At 33.6% G+C, this 12,098-nt stretch overlaps 2 protein-coding genes across 2 annotated transcripts in view; one reads left to right on the forward strand and one right to left on the reverse strand.

Moving 5' to 3' along the window:
- LOC138399822 (large ribosomal subunit protein eL39-like) overlaps positions 1-12,098 on the forward strand; it is a 196,972-nt gene that overhangs the window by 144,791 nt on the left and 40,083 nt on the right. The gene's annotated exons all lie outside the window — the stretch shown is intronic.
- EML4 (EMAP like 4) overlaps positions 1-12,098 on the reverse strand; it is a 150,258-nt gene that overhangs the window by 56,939 nt on the left and 81,221 nt on the right. Inside the window, exons 3-7 of the mRNA XM_069494487.1 lie at positions 10,574-10,700; positions 7,150-7,323; positions 5,167-5,295; positions 4,577-4,602; positions 4,343-4,375 (exon numbers count right to left, since the gene is read on the reverse strand). Coding sequence (XP_069350588.1) covers positions 4,343-4,375; positions 4,577-4,602; positions 5,167-5,295; positions 7,150-7,323; positions 10,574-10,700 — 489 coding nt within the window. The remainder of the gene's footprint in view (positions 1-4,342; positions 4,376-4,576; positions 4,603-5,166; positions 5,296-7,149; positions 7,324-10,573; positions 10,701-12,098) is intronic.

The following is a 12,098-nucleotide window of genomic DNA, read 5'->3' on the forward strand; positions in this document are numbered from 1 at the left end:
GCCTCCAGAGCAGCTGGGACTATAAGCATGTGCCACCATGTATGACTAATTTTTTTATATTTTTGTGGAGACAGGAGTTCACTCTTGCTCAGTCTAGTCTCGAACTCCTGACCTCAAGCAATCCTTCCTCTTCAGCCTCTCAAAGTGCTAGGATTACAGGTGTGAGCCACCATGCGTGGCCCTAGTTTAGATTTTCTTTTTTTTAAATACATGTAGGGTGAAAAGCCTTTAACCACAATATAGTAAATATGTACAAAACTAGGATGTTCTCTTATGAAAAGTCACATTCTCCATGTCTAGAGGAGGCAGTTGGAGCTTTTTTCTTAGCTGAAAATAAGAAAAGAGGATGGCAGGAATACGTATTCTTAGAAAGTGGGATAGTTTCTATCAAAAAAATTGGACAGCCTTTAAACATGCTTTAATGTACCAACTATAACATGATGAAATCAGATCTTCACTTCACAGGGCTTAAAAAACATCTCAAATAGAGAAAAGGCCCCCTTTTTTGGTCTCTTTTTAAAATACAGATAATACTTGGAGAAAGCCCAGATGTAGAGATCCAAGTTATGCTTATATAGCCTATTAAAATGGGCTAGTATCTCAATTTTAAAACTAAGTATGTATCTCCTTTTGAAATGTAGTATTTGGTTTCTTATCCTTTCTCCTTATCCACACTAAACAGACTTAAAAAGTTAGCATCCTTCTTCCTAAATTTTGGAATTGCAAAGTTTGGGATGCTATCTTAGTAACAAGAATCTATCTGTAGTTAAATTAAGGGCTTTTGATTTTGTTTTGGTTTGTTTGAAACTGCACACTCCTTCAGTAGGTGATAATATATTCCCTCTCAACAGGTGAGACAATATAGTGTCAGAAGGCCACTGCTATCATATATCCTTATGGGTAGACTTTAGCTGTTCTTTCAGATTTAATGCTTAGTTTACCCAGGTGTGAAGAGGTTTTAGGACCAAATATGCTTAGAGTCAGACATGCTCAGAAGACATAATGCAAGGCACTAAATAAAAGCACCTGCATTCAACTTCTTTAAAAGGGAGTTTACATGCAAGTTAGTGAAGGTATTGGGGGTGTGATGGGAGAGACTGTCCTTCATTTTGTTTGCTGCAAGAAAGAGCTTTCAAAAAGTTATTCAAAAGACATTAGTGGTATCTAATCTGAGCCTAACTATATGTAAGGAAACCGAGGCCCAAAGTCTCAGAGTCATAGGGAAAATTTATTACTAGATGAACAATGTTTCATATTTTTTCATAATTTCTTTTGGTAAATGGAATTTTGAGCTTCTCCCAACCAAAGCTGACTTTAGTTGGTATAGAACTGTGATTCTTTAATCTTCTGTGATACATATCATTTTACCGCTAACTAGGTCTCACGTTTACTAATATTATGCTCTTTTCACTACATGACTTTGCATCCTTTTCCTAAATGAGGTACCTAATGAAGTTTCTGTTGCTTGAAGTGAATTTATATTTTATAAATGTAATAGCTAACAAATACAAAATTGTATGCACTCTATGATCAATGACCTCCTTGCTATTCCTTAACACAGCAAGAAAGCTCCTGCCTCGGGGCTTATGTACTTCCAGCTTCTGTTCATGAAATTCTTTCTCTGCATATTTTACTCACTTCCTTCAGGTGGCTCAAATGTCACCATATCAGAAATGTCCTCCCTAGCCACTCTATATAAAATAGCAATGCTCTACTCTCCTTATTCTTTTCTAATATGTATCATCTTTTGACATATTAAGTATTTATTACCGGTTTTGTTTATGTAGAATGAATATAAGTTCCACACGGTTTAGACATTGTAACTGCTGCAACTCTGAGTGTCTAAGACAGGGCCCAACAAAGCAAGCACTAAATAAAGATGTCTTAAATGAACAAATGAATGTATAAAATGTGTATCTGATAAAGGACAATAAAGAAACATATTAGAATTTTGACAGCTGTTAGAATGACAAGTTTATTCAGGATTTTTATTTTCTTTCCTTAATTTTATAAATGAGTTTATAGTATTTATTTTTAAATTATCTGAACCATTTGGCTACAACAAATTACAAAGGGATCTTAGACAGTGTGTACTCCAAAATGACTTTTAAAGTATTTTTCATCTGAAGCCATTTTTAGAAAGGTAGCTAGTAAGAAACAGACAATTACTTCTCATTTTTCTAAGATATTATAACTATTCTTCCATCTTAATGTACCTGTACAGTTAGGATATTGATGTGGTAGCTAAGAAAGAATGAATCTAATCTTAGAGCAGTGAGGCAGCACTATAAGAGGAAGTAAGCGGGGAATTTAGTGATTGATGAGCTCCCTTTTTCTTAATTAAGCAGATTTCTTTCCACTAGGGATCTCATTCAGGTTCTCAGTATGACCAGATAATTAATTATGTGCTAATTCTAAACAGCTTTACATTAGAGGGAATGGCATTAAAGAAACCAATAAGAAACAATAATTTGAAAAAATATTTTAAAAAATAAAAAATAAACAGCTTTAGTTTGAGGTTCTTCAAGAGAAAAATGATTTAAGATTATTCAAATTTGAATGAGAACATTCAGATTCTGCCCTAGAAATTATGAAGACATGGATCAGGCCTGAACTACATAACAGACTGAAGCAAAGAGTTCTCCTTGCAGGTACACTCTCATGATTAGAGTCTATTCTCCAGATAGGATATAGCTGATTAAAGTGGCAAAAAAAATACACTCAAATTCCAAAAATGAGGCTCAATGCAAGCAACATTTTATGTTATCGAATTCCAATATCTGGGACAATCTTTTTGAGATAAAATTCTTGTAACAGAATTTAACTTATTTTTCTATATCCTTTTCCAGCTTTCATTCCATCCTTCTCCCCAAATACTGGCTAAATCCTGTTAAGTGATGCTTCTGAAGCAAAATCCTCCCCTTTTAACCTATTTACTTGAATAGTTTTGAAAATTGTGTCATCAACACAAACCACTTTCATATACCAATCTTGAGTTCCTTTCTCCTTCCAAAGAACATACCACGAGAAGAAAAAAGGCAGGCAGGTCTTTCTCATTTACCCTATAAGGATTTTATAAAATTCGAGCTCTTTAAGCAAAACGTCTAATAATAACAGCACCTTTTTATAGTTGCAGTGTTTTCTATTTTTAAAGTACTTTCATATATATAATTTCATCCTTCAGCAGTCACGTGAAGTAAGTTTAATAGTTATTATTCTCAGATTAGAAAACTACTCAAAGACATTGTCATTTGGCCAAAGTCACAAGGCTGTTAGGCAGAAGAGCTAGGACCAAACATTAAACACAGCAACTCCCCATTCACTGCTCTCTCTACTATATCTTACTGCCTCTGTTTTAAAAATTGTTTTCATACATAATGTCAGAATTGCCTTTGTAAACAAAATTTCATTTTCCCCTTAAAGTATTTCAACCATTATCTAATCTATATTGTATTATAAAGGAAGGAGAAAGTAAGACCTAACTAAAGGAAAAGAATGCCAGCAAAATCCAACTTCATTTAGAATTTCTATGTAGACAAATGATCCAAGAAAGATTACAAATATTTCCTTTCTAATTGGAACCAAAGAAAGTAAAAATCCACAGAAATCAAGTTAAATTTCTAACAAAAATTGTAACCACACTGTAGCTGGTTACCATAAAAGCCCAGAAAATAAGATAACTATGACACATAGAAATAAGCTGCGAAAAGCATGCATAGAAAGGGCATGCTTTCATTTAGAACAGCATGCTTCAATTAAATTTGCAGGCAATCTAAAAGAATGTAAAACTGATGTACAGAACTTACCTACTTTGTAATTAAGTTAAATACATATTTATAAAAAGTCTGCTCTCCTTTTTCGGTCAGAACAAGCCAACAACAGCAAGTAGCCAGAAATTACAATTAACATAAAAGAAAAATTTAAGAGGAAATGGATTTGCTAGACTCATTATATTTTCACGGTCTTAGCATCTAGAAATGAGTGATTATTTGCAATGAGGTTGGCAAGACAGGAAACTGAGTTAAAACTTATCAATCTTTTAAATGGCTTTTCTAAGTATATCTTTAAAAAAAAAAAGAGAGAGAGAGAGAGAGAGAGAACTCCCTCCAGTATTTTATCCCTCTTTGTAATGCTATACTTATTTTTACTGTTCACCTTGAATCTTTAGATATCACAGAAATAACATGGAGTTTTAAAAATGTAGTTGGATTCACTAATCCAAATTACAAAGATACTTCCTTTGCTAAGAGGAAAGTCAGGTAGTATAAATAATGAAAAGCCAAATAAGAGATCCAAGAAGAAATTAACTTAGAAGGCAACCAACTGCGTAGCTTATTCTTACCTTGGCTGTTTTTTTCACGGGTTGATATTTTTGCTGGTTGAGACAAAAATGACATATCTTACAATAAAAATTGGGCATTTTCATAAATGACTATAGCAATGTACTTCTCTTTTATTACTATGAACTAATAAAGTACACTGAATGACAGTAAGTCAATATTCTTATCAATTAGCAAAAATTAAACTTACATAGAAAAGTGAAATAAATACTCTTTAAAAAATAATTTTAATTTACCTTGGTTGATGATGACATCTTTATGCCTAAAAAAGGAATTCAAAGAACACTTTTATAATTTTATATGGTTGACCATTAGAATCACCTGAAGAAAATGTAAAAGCTTCAATGCCTAGGCCATTCCCTAGATAAATCTCTAGATGTGAAATTAAGAAATCAGTATTTTTTAGTTTTTCACTGGTCTCAACTACTAATATACACTATTTTATAAAATAATGAATGTCCCCTAAGATCATCTAAATAATGAAAGCACAGAAAGAACTTATGTGGTCCGTGCTTGTAATCCCAGCTAACTCAGGAGGATCCCTTGAGCCTGGGAGATCAAGGCTGCAGTAAGCTTTGACTGTGCACAGAACTCCAGCCTGGGCAACAGGTCAACAGAGCAACAGAGCGAGATCTCATCGTCTCTCTTCAAAAAAAAAAAAACTAACTTACAAAAAAATACTCAACTCTTACAGGATTGCTATATAAATATTATATAAATTATAATACAGACTTAAAAAATTCAAACTGGACATAATTATACATGCAAATGTGATAATTACAGAATTATTAATTTTCAGACATAATAGAAAAAGCATAATACTTACTTGTCTGCATTTTTAATAACTTTTGGTATTAATTTTGATGTTGAAGGTGTTCTCAATAATTTATTAGGACTATCTTCTGGATTTTCCCATGGATTATGTGACTTTTCATCTGTTGATGATCGTTTTATACTAGAAGAAACATATTAATTTCTTAGAGAAAAATTCTGAATAGCAAAGACATTTAATTGACAGTTTAAATAGAACACAAGGGCAGCAATTAACATTTCCTTAAAGCTAATCCAGGAAAGAGAAGGAAGGATTAGTTGAAAGGCTCTGCTTAGATGAGTGAAGGATTTAAACAAGGCAATTATCAAGTCTGTTTTATAATTTTCTGTATTATTTAGAAAATTCACTAGAACAAATATTACCTGATTAAAATAACTATACTTTTGTTAACAGAAAAATCTGAGTAATATTTCTCATAATTTGTAGCTATAAAACACCTGTACTTTTTCATAGTCAACAAATAACAAGGATGCCATTTTCATTTTTTATGTAATTATGTCTTCATGTAATTAAATTATATATGGAACAAATGACAATTTCTGAATAAACTGACTAAAAGTAAAACTCTTGTCTATATCTTTAGGGACAATTTTACCCACGGATCAGAAATAAACAATATTTGACACAAGAATGTGGTATTATTAACACTGATTTCCTATATTTGTAGCTAAAATTTGTTTATTTATAAATGATATTTTGGCTGCCTTGTTAATCCTCAAACTCATCCAGTCTTCAACACTTCTTGCAATAGTATATCCAAAGAGCAATTTAGAAGGGAAAGCACATTTCCAGGAGACCTCAAGCTGAAAAAAAGATTCTGGGACAAAGGAGATTCCAAGTCAAATCAGAACCTTGAAGACATCAATTATAAAAAGCCACCTTTAACCACACACAGCCCAAAGGTGTGTAACATTAATAAGCTATTATCCAAGAAAAACTCCACAGGCGACCAGGCAGAATAATTACAAACCATTTAGATAGCATAGGAATCTGCGTGAGACACACAGACAAAGCATTTTGAAAATAGTAAACATGCATCAATTAAGTCAAGGGTATTCTGGTTTCCCAAATTTCCATCAGAGACTTGAGGCAAAATATTAAACTGATCAAATAAAAATATAAATCATTTAGGAATGGTTGTCATGTATTTTACTAAAATTCTAGCCAGTTCTAGGAATAGTTTAATAGTGTCCTAAGATTTCCAAGCAGAAGTATGATAAAATATATTTATACCTAATCATAAAGCTTGAATCAGCATTTCTAAATAGGCAAATTTAATTAAGTTGTCTCAATATTTGATTACAAGGCAGCTGTAGCACTGAACTCCCAGCATGCAGGTTTAGATCCCCAATTCAGGCTCACACACATTGTTAGAATGTTTCTCCCTTCTCCCCCTCTCATAACTTTAAAATATGAATTATTATGGACACAGAGAGAAGCCCTCAAGCAAGCCTTTAAGCAAAGAAAAGACCAAGTGAAATGGGTTCATTTCTCTACTCAAGCAAGAACTTATCCTCCCAAGACCCAAAACTGAAACTGAGATGCAGCTATAACGAAGAGTCATTTGTTGAAAAGGGCCCTTGCAAGTTGAAGGTTGTAATGATGCCAAAATATGGTGAGGATAATTACATATGCCATTTTCTATCCATGGCTATAAACTTATGCATAGTTGTGTATAAACTAAAAAGTATTCTAAAATTTTATTATAAAAATATTGTTTTGGTTCTACAGTAGGTTATTTCAGCCTTCCTTTCATCAGATTATCTTGGTTTTTTTCCCACTTTTAACTGAGAAATTTTGATCTTAAATCTTTATTCCCCAATGTGCTATAAAACACAGATTATGTTAATAACAATGAAGAAAAGAAAAAGCTGCCAGGTTTTTCTCTTGGAATCCACAGCCAACTTTTTCCCAAGTCACAGAATTTAGGTATCATTACAACCATTCCCTAGCCCTGTACTCGGGGACAGTTAAAACCTTTTGGTGGGAGTAGGATTCTTGCTTTCTGGAGTTTGTCTGTGTATTTGGAGAGGCTGTGAAGAGGGCTGGGGAGAAGGTGATGCTCGAATTTGTGGACTTTGATCATTAGGGTGAGATTCCTCTTTTTTTTCTCTCTGTCCTTGTGGTTTTTCTTTCTTTTTTTCTGTACCACTGTAAAATAAAGTATAACATGGAACAACACATATTTAAACAAATAAAAAAATCAAATGATAGAAAAGTGATTATTATATAATTCAAAACCCTAAATCATACAGCTAATACAACTTACACTGCTTTCATTCAATAAGGAAAATAATACTTTGAAAACTCTGGACGCTATTAAAATCTTCAGTGAAGAATTTATAAAAATTCAAAGGCAGTATATCCTGTGAAGATTGCCCCTCTGGACAGAAACGGCCTCTAATGAATTCTGCCATCTTGGCAGATTTTTGAGCATAACAGCAGCTCTCTTACTGACCTCAATTTACCCAAATCAGAGGATTAGTGACACTTTCCATTACCAGTGTAAAGCATATTGACTCATGCCCAAGACAAACTAAATGTTCATGTTTAATAGGTTATTCTCCAATTTCTCTGTTTCTTCTGTATATTTCTGCTCCTGCCAATTGAAGTTTAAACTTACCATGAGTTTATGTTTTTTCCCAGGCCTGTTTATGACAGTTGTAGTTATTTTAATTACATAAGTTAATTAAATACAAAGAAAAATTGATGAAATATATATAGAAAAGAGAATTGCAATTTCTATGATAACTAAGTTGAATGCTCTAGAAAGACTATAAAAATAGTTACTAAAAAAAAAATTGCTGTTAAATTTAGTGTGGGTGACACAATTTTAACACCTTAACTACCATGTGAGTTATATTTAGCTCATGCTAGTTTTGAGACTGGGGCCTCGCGAAGCACAAGACTCAATTCTCTGAGACAAATTCAGTAAGTATGTCATGAGTCACATACTACTCTAGTGGCATGCAGTGTAAACATTGATTCTAGTGCTGCGTGAGTTGTGAATAAAACTCATGCACAGAAAAGAATAAAAAGTAATAAATTTTTCATTAAATTAGAAAGGATTGTTTTGTTTTCAAAGTTTTTATTCTGTTTTTGTAATAAAATCCTGTGGCTCCAAGGAAAAAAATTTCTTTTCTAGTGTGGCAGTCAATGTGTTAAAACTCATAAAAAGAGATAGGTTCTAAATTATTATTTTGCCAGAGTTTTAAATTTCTTATTCTGCCTTAAAAAATGAAACTAAAAGTTATTTTAAAAAACTAAAAGTTATGGAAAGTTATTTATGGGCATTATTTTATGAAAACCAAAAAGGAATTTGATTAGAGACACATATTTAGAAAGGAGATGAGAGGCTTGCTCTTTCATTCTTAAGATTCTGCATTTTTGACACTTGATTAATGAATCTCCTGCCTAATCACACTGGATAACAGTACTTATACTGCACACTCTTGACAATATGACAAAGCAGATGGAATCAAGACTTGAGTTCCAGTGTTGAAAAGGTAGAAAACTATTAACTCTCTATAGGATCCTTTGTAATTTGACTATAAGGTGCATAATTTATAAGGAAGTATGTTCAAGAACATTTTAAACAAATATACATAGTATGTAAAATTTAACTATCAATAATCATTATAATAGTTTAAAATGTTATCATGTTATTGTTTTGACAGTGACTTTTTAAATCTGATTCAGTTCTGGTATCTTCTGTCTTCAGACTGGCCCCTTGACTATTTCATATTCAATTAAAAACAATGTGCTAAGAAATACAATTCTACCTCAAAAATATCAGATTGACTAAAAACTGAGTTGGAAGTTACTACTTTGTTGATCTTCAAACTATCCTGAATGCACAGGCCACTAGTTTTATGTGGGCCCAGTACAACCTAAAAGAGAGTTTCCTTCTGGGTTATACAGGGCCCTGTCTGAGATTGCTAAGTCAGCATTGTGCATAATACTGATCACTACATAGCAACAGTACAATAGCTATGTAAGAAAATGGGCTGAATCCAAATTTTTACTGGATACAACATGAAGTTTATTAAAAATTGTATTACCACCGTGAGTTTGTTTTCTTATAATTTGTCCTTTTCTCCTGAAAGTGGAACACAGGTAATAAATTTTGGCATCCTTTGGAGGGGGAAGTCTATATTCTGTAATAATGACTTCAAAGACTGAATTATAGAAGAAATTCTTCACCATTCTTGTAGACAACTGTTTGGTTAAACATCTATAAATCCATGTTGATAAATAACTCCATCATTGGCATTAGTTTATTGAGATAAGCATTTTCCATCGGTACATTGTTATACATTATCCTATTACTTAAGGTTTCTCTTCACTCATTCTTTATAGAAAACAGTTGATCTCCTATGGTCTCTCTAAGCTCTACATGGAATAATTTGCTAGGAATTACAAAAAAGGGGGAAAATCCTGTAAGTAATTTTATTGGAATAAAGTAATTGATGAAAAGAACATATAGAATCCAAATCTGCAATCCACTGAAACTTTTATATTGCAGTAATTCCACAACCTTCCTGCCCATCATCCCTTAACTTGCACACACAAACATATACACCCCACACAGTGCTATAATATTTTGAATTAAGCCTTAATTTTATAGTTAAAGAATAAAAGTTAGCCAGTTGTGGTGGCTCACACCTGCAATTCAAGCTACTCAGGAGGCTGACACTGAAGGATCACTTCAGACTAGGAGTTTGCAATCAGCCTGGGCAACATAATGAGACCCCACTCACTGCATCTCCCCATCCTGACTCTAAAAAAAAATTAGTCAGACGTGGTGGTGCGTGCCTGTGTTCCCAGTTACTCTGGAGCCTAAGGCAGGAGGACTGCTTGAACCCAGGAGGACGCAGTGAGCTATAATTGCACTACTGCATTCCAGTCTGGGCAAAAGAGACCTTGTCTCTTAAAAGAAAAAAAAAAAAAAAAAAGACAATAATAGTTATAGTAGCATTTAACCTCCCACTGATGTAGATATATATCAAAGATTCTGTCTTCCCTTTAAAAATGCTGTATCAAACACAGTATATCATTTGTTACGGAAAATTCACTAACACAATTTCTTTAAATATAGCAATACTTATCAATAAATGCTTATTAAAAAGAAATAATTAAAAAGAAATAAAACCAAACCAGGAAATGAAACTGCTTCCTTTAGTAAGAAACAACAGCTTCCTCATACAACTCGGCAGGTATGATAAATGCAAACAGAGTGAGCATCGGCTAGATACCTCTACATTCACAGTTAAAGAATTCAAAGGACATGCTCACTTGAATACCATACAGCTCTATTTCACATTCTTTTCAAAAGCAGACTGATCTATCACATTCAGACAATTCTGCAATGTTAGCTTTTTTCCCCTTTACAAATGGGTACCTTTTAGCAGCAGATGAAAGAGTTTGTTTTCTTGCAATTGAGACAGAGCTGGTATAACTTGGTTTTCTGTTTGTTGCACTGTCACTGGTTTTACAGGATGTGGAAGATTCTCGAAGGCTTGGCTGGCCTAAAGACAGTTAAGTAAAAAAATTTTATATTCAAACTTGAAAATATTCCTCAAAGATTGACATTTTAAAAATTAAGTCCATTAGTGTTCATAGCTAGTGAGTAGACTTTCCCCCTGATATGTAACACTTGATATTATTGTCTCAAGACTGGCCGGGCGCGGTGGCTCACGCCTGTAATCCTAGCACTCTGGGAGGCCGAGGTGGGCGGATCGTTTGAGCTCAGGAGTTCGAGACCAGCCTGAGCAAGAGCGAGACCCCATCTCTACTAAAAATAGAAAGAAATTATATGGACAGCTAAAAATATGTATAGAAAAAATTAGCCGGGCATGGTGGTGCATGCCTGTAGTCCCAGCTACCCGGGAGGCTGAGGCAGTAGGATCGCTTGAGCCCAGGAGTTTGAGGTTGCTGTGAGCTAGGCTGACGCCACGGCACTCACTCTAGCCGGGGCAACAGAGTGAGACTCTGTCTCAAAAAAAAAAAAAGACTTAATCTCATCAAAACAAAACTATAGAAAAGCCATGCTGAGCTGCTAAAATGCAGCGAGTCTAATTCTCTTAGCTTTGGTTTGCTCTCCACACATTAGCAGCTTTAAAGCACATGATTCAAAAGTTGTGCCTCAAGTAAACCATAAATCCCTCATCAATGATCTTCCAAAATAGCTCAGGTTTTGTTGAAACCATAAATTTTAAATCCTAGAAACCAGAAATGTTAAGTTCTAGAATGTTATTCCATATAAATAAAGCGTTGAGTATATGAAGTAATTTCTGCTTTAACTTATACAGTAGAAGCAGTGGAATAAATGTGTGATGGGTACGTTGGTGTGGTCAGAAGAGTCAAAATCACATAATAAGACAGTCACATCTACTAAGAGTCAAGTTTACTTAAAGATTTGGGAACAGAATAGTTTTGAATTTTTGGACTCAGTTTTCTCACATGTACAAAAGCCAAGTCTAACTTTTTGATTAAGCCAATCTCATGTTTGCTTGCTTCTTTTCATAAAAGCACAGAGAGTAAAAAACTTTTACATATAGGAACTAACTAAAATATCTGGCACCCTACAGTGTTCCATAAATGGTAGTATAACACTGCATTTTTGTCAAGAATAAGCTGTTGTGGGCCACTTGTATCATAATCACCTAAGGTGCTTTCATAATATAGATTCCTAGGTTCTACCTCAGAATGAATGAATCAGGAGGGGGAGACCTACTACATTTATTTTTTGAAACTTCCCAGGAAAATTTTCACATATAAGGTATAATAACCCCCCAATTATGCTAATATCACTGTTCATCAAATTTAGTTCTAGCCTGCTAAATAGGTGACTTCTTTTATCAACAGCTTTTTTTTTTTAACTGTGGTAAAATACTTGTAAAATTTACCATTTTAACTATTTAAAA

The sequence above is a fragment of the Eulemur rufifrons genome, chromosome 19, assembly GCF_041146395.1.
Source record: "Eulemur rufifrons isolate Redbay chromosome 19, OSU_ERuf_1, whole genome shotgun sequence".
Taxonomy (NCBI): Eukaryota; Metazoa; Chordata; class Mammalia; order Primates; family Lemuridae; genus Eulemur; species Eulemur rufifrons.